The sequence below is a fragment of the Bos mutus genome, chromosome X, assembly GCF_027580195.1.
Source record: "Bos mutus isolate GX-2022 chromosome X, NWIPB_WYAK_1.1, whole genome shotgun sequence".
In the NCBI taxonomy this organism is placed as follows: Eukaryota; Metazoa; Chordata; class Mammalia; order Artiodactyla; family Bovidae; genus Bos; species Bos mutus.
The window spans coordinates 125836008-125853426 of NC_091646.1; the positions used below are offsets into that span (position 1 = coordinate 125836008).

The 17419-nt window shown below is 37.9% G+C and overlaps 1 protein-coding gene across 8 annotated transcripts in view; it reads left to right on the forward strand.

The window, feature by feature from the left end:
- Positions 1-17419, forward strand: part of LOC138986345 (lysine-specific demethylase 6A-like) — a 189082-nt gene that overhangs the window by 69117 nt on the left and 102546 nt on the right. For all 8 annotated transcript variants that reach the window (XM_070365613.1, XM_070365610.1, XM_070365616.1 and 5 more), the window contains exon 5: positions 13197-13255. In XM_070365613.1, the coding sequence (XP_070221714.1) occupies positions 13197-13255 (59 nt within the window). The remainder of the gene's footprint in view (positions 1-13196; positions 13256-17419) is intronic.

The following is a 17419-nucleotide window of genomic DNA, read 5'->3' on the forward strand; positions in this document are numbered from 1 at the left end:
TAGAGATCAGTCCCTTGTTGGTCACAAGTATTTACAAGTATTTTCTCCTGTTCTGTGGGTTATGTTTTCATTTTGTTTTTTCCTGTACAAAACCATTTAATTTGATTCCGTTGCTTGTTTTTGTTTTAAATTCCATTATTCTGGGAGACAGATTGAAAAGGGTTTGCTGTGATTTTTGTCAGAGGGCATTCTGCCTGTGTTTTTCTATAAGAATTTTGAGTATCCAGTTTCACATTTAGGTCTTTAATCTGTTTTGAGTTGTTTTCGTGAATGGTGTTAAAGAATATTCTAATTTCATTTTCATTTTAATCTAAAGGGAAGTCCTGGATTTTTGTGCTTTCATTATCAGTTATCCTCAGATAATTTTAAAATTTTTTAGTAATCCATTTGTTGTTTAATATCATATGATGTAGCCTACATGTATTGTGTTTTGTTGTTGTTGTTTTAAGATTTTTTTTCTAATGTTAAAGAGTTGTGGTTGAAAAAGATGTATGATATGAATTGGGTTTTCTTAAATTTATCAAAGATTGATTTGTGTCCCAGTATGTGGTCAATCCTGGAGAATGTGCCATGTGCACATGAAAAGACTGTTGGATTTTGGATGGGATGCTGTATAAGTGACAATCATGTCCATCTATCTAATGGGTCTTTTCAGGATTGTATTTCCTTATTTATTTGCTGTCTCAGTGATCTGTTGATTGATAAAAATGGATGTTAAAGTCCTTCCCATGTCAATTTTTTTCCTTTTTGTCTTTTAATATTTGGCTTGTATATTGAGATGCTTCTATGCTGACTGTATTTACAGTGGTTCTATCTTCTTGGATTGAGAAGATCCCTTGATAATTATGTAATGTCCTTTTTTGTCTCCTGTAACAGTCTTTAAGTTCTTTTTTGTCTGATTTAAGTATTGCTGCTCCTGCTTTCTTTTGATTTCATTTGCATAGACTACTTTCTCCCACCATCTCATTTTCAGTCTGTGTATGTCCTTAAGTCTGTAGTGGATTTCTTTAAGGCAGCATATATAGAGATTTTGTTTCTGCAGCCATTCAGGTAGTGTTTGTGTTTTGGCTGGAGAATTTAATACAGGACATTTAAGATAATTATTGACATGGATGTTGTATTACCATTTTCTTACTTGTTTTGTTTTTGTTGGTCTTCTTCTTTTGTTCTCTTACCTTTTGATAACCATATTTATTTTTGTGTTTGTGTTCCTTTTTCTTGTGTGTGTGTGTGTGTGTGTGTGTGTGTGTAAATGTGGTAGTTTTGGGGTTTGCTGTTTCTGTAAGGTTTTGGTAAAGTAGTATGTATGTGTATACGGTTGTTTTAAGTTGCTGGTCTCTTTCACCTGAAGTGAAGTGAAGTGAAGTCACACAGTCGTGTCCGACTCATTGCGACCCCGTGGACTGTAGCCCACCACGCTCCTCCATCCATGGGATTATCCAGGCAAGGATACTGGAGTGGGTTGCCATTTCCTTCTCCAGGGGAATCTTCCTGACCCAGGGATCAAACCCAGGTCTCCCACTTGCAGGCAGACGCTTTAACCTCTAAGCCACCAGGAGTTTTTTTTTTAACATTTGTTTTAAGGCTGGTCTGGTATTTCTGTATTCTCATAACTTGTCTGTGAAGCTTTTATTTTTTCCATCAAATCTGGATGACAGCCTTGTTTGGTAAAATATCCTTGGTTGTAAGTTCTTCGTTTTCATCTCTTTAAATATATTGTGCCATGCCCTTTTGGGCTGAGAAATCAACTGATAACCTGTGGGAGTTCCCTTGTATGTTATTTGTTGTTTTTCCTTTGTTAATTTTAATATTTTTTCATTTGTCTTTAAGCATTGATAATTTGATTATTGTGTGTCTTGGTGTGTTTATCCTTAGGTTTATCCTGCCTAGGACTCTGCACTTCCTGGACTTGGGTCACTGTGTCTTTTCTCTTCTTGTTCTAGAACTCATATCATGTGAATGTTGGTGCTTCTTATATTGTCTTAGAAGTTTCTTAGAATATTGTTATGTATTTCCATTCTTTTTTCTTTATTCTTTTCCATGGCAGTGATTTCAGCTATTGTCTTCCGGGTCACTTTTGTGTTCTACCTAAGTTATTCTGCTTCTGACTCCTGCTACTGTTTTTTTTCATTTCTTTAAACATTTCTTACATCTTCTTTCTTACCCTTGCCTCAAGGCTTTTTCTGAGATACTGTTATTATTCTGAATTCACTCTGATCAGGGCTGTGCTCAGTGTAACTTTAATCCACTTATCTGCTGATAGGTGGGGCTGAGACTCTGTCCCCTCCTTCTTGGTTATTTGGTTTGAAGTAATCCAGCACTGGATCCTACAGGTTATTTGTTGGGGTAATGGAGGTGTTCAGGAGGACTCATGTCAATGACTGCTTCCCAGAACTGCTGCTGCCAAGTGTCTTTGTTCTCTAGTGAGACATAGCTGCCACCTGCCTCTGTAGGAGACCCTTCAATACTAGTAGGTGGGTGTTGCCCACTTTCTTATATGGTCGCTGCTCTTTTCCTCTGGGTTCTTCCTGGGTCCAAGAAATTTGTACTTGTCCTCCAAGAGTCACTGTTTATCTTAGTCTTGTGGAACTCCTGCAGTCAAATCCCACTTTCCTTCTTTTCTCTCTTTCTCTCTCTCTCTATATATATACATATGCTGCTAAGTCGCTTAAGTCGTGTCCGACTCTGTGCAGCCCCATAGATGGCAGCCCACCAGGCTCCCCCATCCCTGGGATTCTCCAGGCAAGAATACTGGAGTGGGTTGCCATTTCCTTCTCCAATGCATGAAAGTGAAAAATGAAAGTGAAGTCGCTCAGCTCTGTCCGACTCTTAGCGACCCCGTGGACTGCAGCTCACCAGGCAGTATTATTGACGTAACAATCTTTCAGGTGCATAGGAAGGTGATTCAGTTATACATACACATATATACTATTTTTGAGATTATTTTCTTTTATAGGTTGTAGTTATAGTTCCTTGATACTGATATAGTTACTGATTATAGTTCCCTGTTCTATACATTAAAGTTTCAATGTTTTTTGCATATCTGTTTTTTTTAAATGAGAAATCTAGTATTCTGTTCATATTAGGTCAAACAAGTGGAGTCAAAATGTCATAGATTTTTTTTTAGGCAAAAATTCATTTCTAAAAAGTTCTCTAAAATATATATATAATACACACTATATATGTGAATACAAGAGCTTTTCAAATGTGTTTGATAAAGACTTGAGATAAAACATAAAGAGATGGAGGAATTGGAAAACATAAACTCAGTGAAATGGGAGCACTGAATACAAAATAGAAACAGTGAAACAGACTGGATCAAAAAAAATGATCATCATATATGAGCGGCCATGTTTAAAAGCAACTGGACTATATGAAAATTAGAGATACCAAGGGAACATTTCATGCAAAGATGGGCTTGATAAAGGACAGAAATGGTATGCACCTAACAACAGCAGTAGATATTAAGAAGAGGTGGCAGGAATACACAGAAGAACTGTACAAAAAAGATCTTCACGACCCAGTTAATCACGATGGTGTGATCACTGACCCAGAGCCAGACATCCTGGAATGTGAAGTCAAGTGGGCCTTAGAAAGCATCACTACGAACAAAGCTAGTGGAGGTGATGGAATTCCAGTTGAGCTATTCCAAATCCTGAAAGATAATGCTGTGAAAGTGCTGCACTCAATATGCCAGCAAATTTGGAAAACTCAGCAGTGGCCACAGGACTGGAAAAGGTCAGTTGTCATTCCAGTCCCAAAGAAAGGCAATGCCAAAGAATGCTCCAACTACCGCACAATTACACTCATCTCACACGCTAGTAAAGTAATACTCAAAATTCTCCAAGCCAGGCTTCAGCAATATGTGAACCATAAACTTGCAGATGTTCAAGCTGGTTTTAGAAAAGGCAGAGGAACCAGAGATCAAATTGCCAACCTCTGCTTGATCATCGAAAAAGCAAGAGAGTTCCAGAAAAACATCTATTTCTGCTTTATTGACTATGCTAAAGCCTTTGACTGTGTGGATCACAATAAACTGTGGAAAATTATGAAAGAGATGGGAATACCGGACCACCTGACCTGTGTCTTGATAAACCTGTATGCAGGTCAGGAAGCAACATTTAGAACTGGATGTGGAACAACAGACTGGTTCCAAATAGGAAAAGGAGTATGTCAAGGCGGTATATTGTCACCCTGCTTATTTAACTTCTGTGCAGAGTACATAATGAGAAACGCTAGCCTGAAAGAAGCACAAGCTGGAATCAAGATTGCCGGGAGAAATATCAATAACCTCAGATATGCAGATGACACCACCTTTATGGCAGAAAGTGAAGAGGAACTAAAAAGCCTCTTGATGAAAGTTAAAGAGGAGAGTGAAAAAGTTGGCTTAAAGCTCAGCATTCAGAAAACGAAGATCATGGCCTCTGGTCCCATCACGTCATGGGAAATAGATGGGGAAACACTTCCCCATCTTTGGCATTGCCTTTCTTTAGGACTGGAATGAAAACTGACCTTTTCCAGTCCTGTGGAAACAGTGTCAGATTTTATTATTTTGGGCTCCAAAATCACTGCAGATGGTGACTGCAGCCATGAAATTAAAAGACGCTTACTCCTTGGAAGGAAAGTTATGACCAATCTAGATAGCATATTCAAAAGCAGAGACATTACATTGCCAACAAAGGTCCGTCTAGTCAAGGCTATGTTTTTTTCCTGTGGATGTATGGATGTGAGAGTTGGACTGTGAAGAAAGCTGAGCACCAAGGAATTGATGCTTTTGAACTGTGGTGTTGGAGAAGACTCTTGAGAGTCCCTTGGACTGCAAGGAGATCCAGCCAGCCTATTCTGAAGGAGATCAGCCCTAGGATTTCTTTGGAAGGAATGATGCTAAAGCTGAAACTCCAGTACTTTGGCCACCTCATGCGAAGAGTTGACTCATTGGAAAAGACTCTGATGCTGGGAGGGATTGGGAACAGGAGGAGAAGAGGACAACAGAGGATGAGATGGCTGGATGGCATCACTGACTCAATGGACGTGAGTCTGGGTGAACTCCGGGAGTTAGTGATGGACAGGGAGGCCTGGCATGCTGCAATTAATGGGGTTGCAAAGAGTCGGACATGACTGAGCAACTGAACTGAACTGAACTGGACTATATGGTGATCAAATCCCACTAATTTTCAAATTCAAATTCTCTGAGGAGTCCTCTTCCCATTGCTGAAGCACCAGTCTGGGAAGTCTCCAAACTTTCATTCCAGTGGGAGAATTTCTGTAAAAATTTTGGAGAGTAACCAGCTAAGTTTATTATTTATTTTTTGGCCACAGCAGGCAGCATTTGAAATCCTACCTCCCAACCAGTGGTTAATTTTTGCCCTTTATAGCAGAAGTGCCAACTCCTAACCACTGGATTGCCTGAAGTCCCTATATTTAGGCTGTCTTCTTGGTGAATTCCAGTGGCGTTTTCTTGTTGTTGTTGTTGTTGTTGATGGTTGTTTAGCCAATAGTTGTGATTCTAAAGTTATTCTAAGAAAGAATGAGCCCATGTGCTCATCTTAATTTCATACTTTTATTTTACCTTGAGAGTTGCTTCAGTTAGTACTTACGTACCGGTATAGTGATGGTTCCTTGTTTGCAGAGCTGCTAATGGATACGTAGTCGTCACATTCTCTTGGTTGTCAGACCTAAGTGAGCCTTTGGGTGTCTGTCAGCCTTAAAAACCAGGGCATAAGATATATGGTCGAACACTTTGCTTTTGCTTCTCAGGGAGAAGCTAGGAGTTGGAAGCTTATCTCAGAATTTTAAGACGGGAGCTTCATGGGGACAGTGGCTTATGGTGAGAGTATATCTTATCCTCTCGTACCCATTTTAATATGGCTATTTTTTCAATTGCCCAGTGCCTAGAAGACAATTTCTAGATTTCACTCTGAACATTAAGCCATGTAGATTTAAATATGTTTGACTGCAACAGTAGGAAAATTTAACAGTCTCCTACCTCATTATCTTGATGACATTGAGTCACTTTTTTTTTGGCTGCACAGTGTGATCTTGAAGGATCTTAGTTCCCTCATCAGAAATTGAACCTAGGACATCATTAGTAAAATTGCAGGGTGCCAACCATTGGACTGCTAGGGAAATCGCAGCCACATTGTAATGTTGACCCGTTTAACATAAACATATTATGACAGTAAATCATATGAAAGTAATGATACGTATTCATACGTATCATTAATAATTAGGGTTTGTAACAGACACTTGGACACAGAGTAGGCATATTGCAGAGATACTGGAGGTTCAGCAATACCACTTTTGTTGTTGTTTAGTTGCTCAGACATACCGACTAGTTGCTCAGACATACCGACTCCTTGTGGCCCCATGGACCGCAGTACGCCCAACTTCCCTGTGCTTCACCATCGTCCAGAGTTTGCTCAAACTCATGTCCATTGAGTCAGTGATACCATCCAAACATCCCCTTCTCCTCTTGCCCTCAACTTTCCCAACCTTAGGGTCTTTTCTAATGAGTTGCCCCTTTGTATCCAATGTTCAAAATATTGGAAGTTCAGCTTTAGCATCAGTCCCTCCAATGAATATTCAGCATTGATTTCTTCTAGGATTGACTGGTTGATTTCCTTGCAGTCCATGGGACTTTAAAGAGTTCTCTTTGAAGAATTCTTCATCATCACAATCCAAAAACATCAATTCTTTCAGCCTTTTTTATGGACCAGCTCTCACATACATACATGACTATGGGAAAAACCATAGCTTTGACTAGCTTTGTCAGCAAAGTAATATCTTTCCTTTTTAATATGCTGTCTAGGTCTGTCATTGTTTTTCTTCCAAGGAGCAAGCATCTTTTAATTTCATGGCTGCAGTTACCATCTGCAGTGATGTTGGTGCCCAAAGACAGTCTGTCACTGTTTCCATTGTTTGCTGTCTATTTGCCATGAAGTGATGGGATCGGATGCCATGGTCCTAGTTTTTGAACGTTGTTTTAAGCCAGCTTTTTCACTATGCTCTTTCACCTTCATCAAGACACTCTTTATTTCCTCTTCAATTTCTGCCATAAGGATGGTGTCATCTGCATATCTGAGGTTATTGATATTTTTCCTTGCAGTCTTCATTCCAGCTTGTGCTTCATCCAGCTGGAAATTTCTAATGATGTACTCTACATATAAGTTAAATAAGCAGGGTGACAATGTACACCCTTGACATACTCCTTTCCCAGTTTGGAACCAGTCCGTTCTTCCATGTCCAGTTCTAACTGTGGCTTCTTAACCTGCATACAGGTTTCTCAAGAGACTGGTAAGGCGGTCTGGTATTCCCATCTCTTTAAAGATTTTCCACAATTTGTTGCAATCCACATAGTCAAAGGCTTTAGCATAGTTAGTTAAAGCAGAAGTAGGTGTTTTTCTGAGATTCTCTTTGTCCCTATGATCCCACCCAATGTTGGCAATTGGATCTCTGGTTTGCCTTTTTAAAATCCAGCTTGAACATCTGGAAGTTTTCAGTTCACATGCTGTAGAAGCCTGGCTTGGAGAATTTTGAGCATTACTTTGCTAGCATGTGAAATGAGTGCAATATTGTGGTAGTTTGAACATTCTTTGGCATTGCCTTTCTTTGTGATTGGAATAAAAACTGACCTTTTCCAGTCCTGTGGCCACTGCTGAGTTTTCCAAATTTGCTGGCATATTGAGTGTAGCACTTTCACAGAATCATCTTTTAGGATTTGACGTAGCTCAACTGGAATTCCATCACCTCGGCTAGTTTTGTTCATAGTGATGCTTCCTAAAGCCCACTTGACTTCATACTCCAAGATGTCTGGTGTTAGGTGAGTGATCACACCATCGGGTATTCTTGCCACCTCTTCTTAATATCTTCTGCTTCTGTTTGATCCATACTCTTTCTGTCCTTTATTGAGCCCATCTTTGCATGAAATTTTCCCTTGGTATCTCCAATTTTCTTGAAGAAATCTCTAGTCTTTCCCATTCTGTTGTTTTCCTCTGTCTCTTTCCATTGACTGCTGAGGAAGGCATCTTATCTCTCCTTGCTATTCTTTGGAATTCTTTGGCATTCAGTACATATATCTGCCCTTTTCTCCTTTGCCTTTCATTTCTCTTCTTTTCTTAGCTATTTGTAAGGGCTCCTCAGACAACCATTTTGCCTTTTTGCATTTCTTTTTTTGGGGATGGTTTTGATCATTGTTTCCTGTACAGTGTTAGGACCCTGTCTCCATAGTTCTTCAGGTACTCTGTCTATCATATCTAATGCCTTGAATCTATTTGTCATTTCCACTTCGTAATCATAAGGGATTTATTTAGGTCATACCTGAGTGACCTGGTGGTTTTCACTACTTTTTTTCAAGTCTGAATTTTGGAGTTAATGATATGAGCCACAGTCAGCTCCTGGTTTGTTTTTCTTTTTTTCTGACTGTATAGAACTTCTCCATCTTGGCTGCAAAGAAAATAATCAAATTGATCTCGGTATTGGCCATCTGATGATGTCAATGTATAGAGTCATCTCTTGTTTTGTTGAAAGAGGGTGTTTGCTATGACTGTGTTTTCTTGGCAAAACTCTATTAGCTTTTTATCTGCTTCATTTTGTACTCCTAGTCCTAACTTGCCTGTTACTCCAAGTATCTCTTGAATTCCTGATTCTGCATCCAGTCCCATGTGATGGATAAGGACATCTTTTTTTGGTATTAGTTCTAGAAGGTCTTGTAGATCTTTATAGGACTGCTCAGCTTCTTTGATATCAGTGGTTGGGCAAAGACTTAGATTGCTGTGATATTGATGCTTTGTCTTACACATGAATTGAGAGCATTCTGTCGTCTTTGAGATTGCACCCAACTACTGCTTTTCAGACTCTTGTTTACTGTGAAGGCTGCTCCATTAGTAGACATAACGGTCATTTTAATTAAACTCACCCATCCCAGTCCATTTTAATTCACTGATTCCTAAAATGTTGATATTCACTCTTGCCATCTCCTATTTAATTTACCTTGATTCATGGACCTCATATTCCAGGTTCCTATGCAATATTGTTCTTCACAGTATTGGACTTTACTTTCACCACGAGGCACACCCACAACTGGCCATTGTTTTTGCTTTGGCTCAGCCTCTTCATTCCATCTGAAGCTATTTCTCAACTCTTCTCTAGTATATTGGGCATCTACCCACCTGGAAAGGTCATCTTTCAGTGTCATTTGTTTTTGCCGTTTCATACTGATTCTGAAGTTCGCAAGACAAAACTCCTGAAGTGGTTTGCCGTTCCCTTCTGCAGTAGACCACATTTTGTCAGATCTCTCCACTGTGACTCGTCCATTGTGGATGGCCCTACACAGCATGGCTTACTTTTGAGTTATACAAGGCTGTTATCCAAGTGATGAGTTTGGTTAGTTTTCGGTGATTATGGTTTTCATTATATCTGCCCTCTCATGGATGAGGATAAAAACCAGACCACCACAGTCAATCAGATATTGCAGTATAGTGAGTTATATATATATATATATATACATATATATATATACACACATATATATATATACATATATATATATAAAAGAGTTTTTTTTTAGTGCTTAAAAAAGTTATATTTACACTGTACTGTAGTTTTATTGAGTGTGCAGTAACATGTCTTGAAAAAAAAAATGCACAAGGATGTCCCTGGAGGTCCAGCGATTAAAAGTCTGCCTAACAATGCAGGGAACATGCGTTTGATTCCTGGTCCAGGAAGATCCCACATGTGGAGGGTCAGCTAAGCTTGTGTGCAAAACTGTTGGGCCCCTGCTCTCTAGAGCCCATGTTCTGCAGCAAGAGAAGCCACAGCAATGAGAAGCCCTCACACTACACCAGGAGTAGTAGTCCCAACTCGCCACAATTTCAGAAAGACCAGGTAGCAAGAGACTTAGTGCATTCAAAAATAAATTAAGAAAAAGCACACACTTTATTTTAAAATACTTACGTTGTAAATCAAATATCAGGTCAGATCAGATCAGATCAGTCGCTCAGTCGTGTCCGACTCTTTGCGACACCATGAATTGCAGCACGCCAGGCCTCCCTGTCCATCACCAAATCCCGGAGTTCACTCAGACTCACGTCCATCGAGTCAGTGATGCCATCCAGCCATCTCATCCTCTGGCATCCCCTTCTCCTCCTGCCCCCAATCCATCCCAGCATCAGAGTCTTTTCTAATGAGTCAACACTTCGCATGAGGTAGCCAAAGTACTGGAGTTTCAGCTTTAGCATCATTGCTTCCCAAGAAATCCCAGGGCTGATCTCCTTCAGAATAGGCTGGCTGGATCTCCTTGCAGTCCAAGGGACTCTCAAGAGTCTTCTCCAACACCACAGTTCAAAAGCATCAATTCTTTGGTGCTCAGCCTTCTTCACAGTCCAACTCTCACATCCATACATGACCACAGGGAAAACCATAGCCTTGACTAGATGGACCTTTGTTGGCAAAGTAATGTCTCTGCTTTTGAATATGCTGTCTAGGTTGGTCATAACTTTCCTTCCAAGGAGTAAGTGTCTTTTAATTTCATGGCTACAGTCACCATCTGTAGTGATGCCTGAGCCCAAAAAAATAAAATCTGACACTGTTTCCACTGTTTCCCCATCTATTTCCCATGAAGTGGTGGGACTGGATGCCATGATCTTTGATTTCTGAATGTTGAGCTTTAAGCCAATCTTTTCACTCTGCACTTTCACTTTCATCAAGAGGCTTTTTAATTCCTCTTCACTTTCTGCCATAAGGGTGGTGTCATCTGCATATCTGAGGTTATGGATATTTCTCCCAGCAATCTTGATTCCAGTTTGTGTTTCTTCCAGTCCAGCGTTTCTCATGATGTACTCTGCATGTAAGTTAAATAAACAGGGTGACAATATACAGCCTTGACGAACTCCTTTTCCTATTTGGAACCAGTCTGTTGTTCCATGTCCAGTTCTAACTGTTGCTTCCTGACTTGCATACAAATTTCTCAAGAGGCAGATCAGGTGGTCTGGTATTCCCATCTCTTGAAGAATTTCCACAGTTTATTGTGATCCACACAGTCAAAGGCTTTGGCAGAGTCAGTAATGCAGAAATAGATGTTTTTATGGAACTCTCTTGCTTTTCCATGATCCAGCGGATGTTGGCAATTTGATCTGTGGTTCCTCTGCCTTTTCTAAAACCAGCTTGAACATCAGGAAGTTCACGGTTCACATATTGCTGAAGCCTGGCTTGGAGAATTTTGAGCATTACTTTACTAGCATTGTGAGATGAGAGCAATTGTGCGGTAGTTGGCGCATTCTTTGGCATTGCCTTTCTTTGGGATTGGAATAAAAACTGACCTTTTCCAGTCCTGTGGCCACTGCTGAGTTTTCCAAATTTGCTGGCATATTGAGTGTAGCACTTTCACAGCATCATCTTTAAGGTTTTGGAATAGCTCAACTGGAATTCATCACCTCCACTAGCTTTGTTTGTAGTGATGCTTTCTAAGGCTCCCTTGACTTCACATTCCAGGATGTCTGGCTCTAAGTTAGTGATCACACCATCATGATTTTCTGGGAATCAAGTATACTTTAACAAAATTCTTAAAAACAAGTAAATTCTACAACACAGCAAAAAATAAAAGTCAAGTAAAAGTTAAAAAGATATAAATATTTAGTTGCTAAAAAATGTTATGTTTTTAGCCTTCAGTGTCTGATCATCTTTTTGCTGTTGGAATGTGTTTTCTTGATGTTGATGTCTCCTAACTGATCAGTATTATGTTTGCTGAAGATTTGGATTGGTGTGGCTGTTTCTTAATTCCACAGTGAAGTTTGCAACATTGACTGACTCATTTCACAAGTAGTTTTTCAGTAGTACAAATGGCGTTTAATAGCATTGTTTTACCCACACTAGAAGTTTCACAATTGTAGTCATTTTGCTACTCAGACTGACTCTGCTTTTCCTTTAACAGCTAAGTTTATGTAATGTTCTGAATCGTTTTTTTTTAAATTTCAGTAGTCTTCACAGTATTTTCTTCAGGAGTATATTCCATTTCAAGAAAGAGTTTCCTTTGTTCATGTGTAAAAAGCAAGCTCTCATCTGTTAAAGTTTTATCATAAATTACAATGATTCAGTATCTCTTCAGGCTCTACTTCTGATTCTGTTTCTCTTGCTGTTTCCTTCTCATTGGCAGTTATTTCCTGAACTGAAGCCTTGAACTTCTTAAAGTCATCTGTAAGGGTTGGCATCAGTTTCTTGTAATTTTTATATTTTAAGCTCTTTCCACGAATCTTGAATGTTACAACATTTGGAAAATTTCTTCCAGTCTGTAGAATTTTTTGTTTTTAATTATTTCTTGTGGTATAAGTTTTCATGTTTTATCTAGTTCTATTTGTTGATATTTTATTTTGCTAATGTGCTATGTACAAGAATTTAATTAGACCCAAGTTGGGGAGCTTCTTCCCTATATTTTCTTCAAGGAAGTTTTATGATATAAGCCTTTGTGTGTTAAGTCTTAATCCATTTTATGTTACTTTTTGTGAGTAGTGTTTGTTAGCCTGTCAACTGTGTCCAACTCTTTGCAATGCCACGGACTGTAGCTCACCAGGGTCCTCTGTCCATGCGATTCTGCAGTGAGAATACTGGACTATATTGCTGTTCCCTTCTCCAAGTATAAGAAAAGAGTCCAATTTTAGTAGTTTGCATGGGTTTATCCATTTTCCCTAACATCATTTTTCAAGAGATGAAGAGTCTATCCCTTTGTAGTTAGGTATTCTTTGCTCCCCTGTGAAAAATTAGTTGACCATAATATGTGAATTTCATTCGGTATTTTTGATTTTGTTCTTTCAGTCTCTGTGCTGTTATTTTTGTAGCACCTGTTACCATACTGTTGTTAATTAGTACAGCATCGTAGTGTAGTTTGAAATCAGGAAATGTGATTCCTCCAACTTCGTCCTCATTCTCTGGATTGCTGTGACTATTTGGAACAAATTTCTGGTTTCACAGGTGTTTTTAGGAGTTGAAAAAATTGTTTTCAACTTAATGAGCTTAATGAAAAGAAAAAATATTTCTTCAAGTTTTTTGGCTTCTGCTTTACCTGTTCATTAATTCGTTGTTTCTTCTCATTATTCTATAATATGGCATAGAATTTTTAGAACTGATGAGCATCTTATGTTCTATATTTCTTCTTAATAACATGAACAGTAAATATAAAAGCTTTTAAATGATTTTTTTTTTAACAGAATGCCGCATTTTTATATGGCCTTGGTTTGGTTTACTTCTATTACAATGCATTTCACTGGTAAGTTGACTTACATCAGATCTTTTCACTCTGTGTGTGTATGTAAGCACATAAAAATGACCAGCAGATTAAATATTTTAGAGTCAATAAACTCTCATCTCATTAGTAGCATATTTTCCTTTGTAGATCCAAATCAAGTTTAGCCATCATTCCCTTCAGTCAGCATATTTGCTAACTTGATTATAAATTATCTATCTTCCTCAGTAGGAATAATGATACTTCTTCAGTGTTGAGGATTAACTATGATAGTAATATGTAAGATTTTATAAACTGCAAACAACAGGAAACTTTTTTGGTTTTGTCCTTTTTAAATTTTCATTTCAGTACTATAAGAATTCAAAGAAAGGTAAATGAGTGTACAACTAGTGTTTGCAACCATGTCCTGTAGGTCATTCTGAATATTTAATACAGAGTTGTTAAATATACATTGACCAGTATTTGTTATGGTTTCACAAAGGTGAAGAAAGGATTTTCTTTTTTTCCTCCTTCTTCTTTCCTTTCTGCCTCCCTCCCTTTCTTCCTTTCTTTTAACAAAACTGTTACTGGCATTGGTTTCACGAACTTACTTATGGTCAGTTACAAATGGGAAGAGGATAGGTGATTATGGAAGCTAGCAGTAGGTTTTTAGTGAGATGTGTTTAGAAGTAAAGTGTATGACTTTTAGTTGTATGACTTGCCTACATAATATTTATCTTACTTCTTGGCTTTTTGGTGAATTAATTTTTTCATGTTCTGAAGTTTGCTGCATAAACTTCCAGATAATCTATAGATGTTACAACACTTTTTAAAATGAAGTATATCTCTTACCTAAGAATATGTCACTTAAAAAAGATCTCTTAAACATAAGAGATAACATAAACATATATTAAACGGATGTTAAACATAATTCACTTACCTTTTATTTTGAATCCTATTTGAAATTGATTGTGAATTGGGACACTTTTAAGGTCTGTAAATTGCCTGAAAATCCTTTTCACACAACTTAAAAACCTGAACTTTAGAAGTAGAAAAGATCCTAGAGATCATTTAAATTTTAAAATTTTGTTGACAAGAAAAATAAAATATGTTCATTTTTATTTAGTTTTTCTTAATCATTTATTTAGTATTGGAAGGAGGCTTCATGTTCAAGACTATAATCATTTAAAGCATATTCCGTACTTTAAAAAAAAAAAGGATTTTCTTTTTTTCCTCCTTCTTCTTTCCTTTCTGCCTCCTTTTGTTTCTTCCTTTCCTTTAACAAAACTGTTACTGGCATTGGATTCATGAACTTATTTATGGTCAGTTACAAATGGGAAGAGAATAGGTGGATATGAAAGTTAGCAGTAGGACTTACAAGGTTTTTAGTGAGATGTGTTTAGAAGTAAGTTACACCAAATGGAATAATTTACTGTACTTTGTCCTATAAAGATGGAAAAATGGATATTTTAAAATCATCCCTTGCAGTTGTGCAAATATTTTCATTTTAGCTAGTCAGAACAAATGTACATGAAATCCAATATATGACTTAGAACAAAGAACTGTAAGTTTTTGAAATAGAGAAATGTGACTTACAGTGAAAAGTTTCCAGGTACTTATGATAACTCATGAACTCTGTTAGAGTGAAGATAAATCATGAGTGATAAATCTGTAGATTCAAAATGCTCATTACTTGATAAATGTATGACAGGGTTAAGTTAGTGTGAAAGATGATTATGGATTATAACAACTCATCTTTATATGATGTCTGTGTATTTCCCAGAGAAAATCTTCTTTTTGAAATACTTGTGTTTGCAGTAAATGTACATATAACCATAGAATTTGAGAAGTAGGATTTTGACTGTAACAAAGCTTACTAAAGGCATGTGGTATATTGCTTAATCCTAAATTGTGATATAACTGCTATAGATTTTCTTTTATAATATAAAGAGGACTGACTTTGGAAATATTTACAATCCTAATAGTGATTTTAGAGGTTTTGAGAGAATAGAATAATTGAGATTCAAAATAGACTCTTTGTCTCTTCTGTCATACTTATTTTTGAAGAAGTAATAATTCACATATTCCAAGTACTTATAAAAACATTTCCAACACATCTAGATTTTCTGCGTTAATAATAAAGACCTGTTAATATGACAGAGTAGTCAAGGTAGAATAGAAATAGAGCACGATAGGCAAAAGAAGATTGAAATTGATTAGGGAAGTTAGAAACAGTTCCATAAACATGGATCTTTGACTTATGATAGTGGTAGCACTGCATGGCTGTGAGGGCAAGAGAATTTTTTTCACAAATCATTCAGTAGAGTAGTAATCCCATACGACAAAAAAAAATTACTAGTCTGTTTCTGAGTCATACTGTATTTAAATTAGATTCCAAGCAGAATGTAAAGTGTGATAGGTAAAAGTAAGCCTTATAAATCAAATCAAATCCTAAATCACATCCCTTTCAATTATACAGGGGAAATGAGAAATAGATTCAAGGGATTAGATATGATAGACAGAGTATCTGAAGAACTATGGACAGAGGTTTCGGGCATTGTACAGAAGACCGTGATCAAGACCATCCCCAAGAAAAAGAAAGGCAAAATGGTTGTCTGAGGTGGACTTACTCTATGTATATATACACACAGTATATAGCAGAGAAAAGAAGAGAAGTGAAAGGTAAAGTAGAAAAGGAAAGATATACCCATTTGAATGCAGGGTTCCAGAGAGTAGCAAGGAGAGATAAGAAAGCCTTATTCAGTGATCAGTGCAGAGAAGTAAAGGGAGACAATAAATTGGGAAAGACTAGAAATCTCTTCAAGAAAATTAAGAGATACTAAGGGAACATTTCATGCAAAGATGGGCACAGTAAAGTGCCGGGGTCCAGTCCCGGTGGATCCAGGGAATTCGAAGCGGGGATGGCGTCGGTGAGGATCAGGAAACAATTGGTTAATTAAACGTTCATTAAGGATATAAAGAGCAATAGAATAAGGATAGCTCAGCAGGAAAATTCAGTGGAGAATAGAGGCTGAATAATTCAGCCAGAAGATGAGAGAAAGAACGACATGGGGAGACCAAGTTTCTGTGAACAAGGCCCGCACTTTATTTTCCAAAGTAGTTTTTATACCTTAAGTTATGCATAGAGGATAATGGCGGAAGGGGTAGAGTCATGCAGTAAGCCAGGCTTTCTTCCTGCAAACTTATCATATGCAAAAGTTTAGGTGATTTGCATTATCTTCTGGCCCAGAGGCCTGTTAACATTTTAAGACCCTTTTTTCAGAAAACTTATTTTTCTCTAAATGTCATTAGTCAGGCGCCACCCTCCAAAAGCATTAAAGTTGCATTCCTATGGGGCAAAGGTGTGGTGGGCTGTAACAAGAAAAAGAATTAACTCAAGGGTCCAAGGTTACAAACATGAAAGCTACTACTTACACCAATTATATTAATCAAAACACTGCCAGGGACATAGCAGGTAAGGGATATGGAGACTTAGCAGCAAACATTGGCCCAACAAGTGAAAAACCCTTCACCAATACAATTTCTAATCAATCTTTTTTTTTTTTTTTTAACTTTACATAATTGTATTAGTTTTGCCAAGTATCAAAATGAATCCACCATAGGTATACATGTGTTCCCCATCCTGAACCCTCCTCCCTCCTCCCTCCCCATACCATCCTTCTGGGTCGTCCCAGTGCACTAGCCCCAAGCATCCAGTATCATGCATTGAACCTGGACTGGCATCTCGTTTCATACATGATATTTTACATGTTTCAATGCTATTCTCCCAAATCTTCCCACCCTCTCCCTCTCCCTCAGAGTCCATAAGACTGTTCTATACCATCTTTAGAAAGATGGTAACAACAACCCTGTGTATGAGACAGCAAAAGTGATGTCTAATCAATCTTTTAACTGCTCAAAGGAATCTGTATTTAGACAGTTTAAAACATCTCATGCCTCTCACAGTTGGGAGGCTCTGAGCAATCACATGTGGCCTGAAAAACCTATTCAGAGGCAGGCTAGAGGACTTCCAAAGGAGTTTGTAGGTTGAAACACTATCACACCCAGGAACTTTATTAACTGAAGCTGTAAGTTAACTCTTCTTTTCAGAGAGAGGTATTGGGGGACAGGCCCCCGTAAAGTCAGAGGTATAGGTGAGAGCACAAAGCAGAAAGTAGGCAGACTCTGGTTTTGTGGGTAGATGCTCGA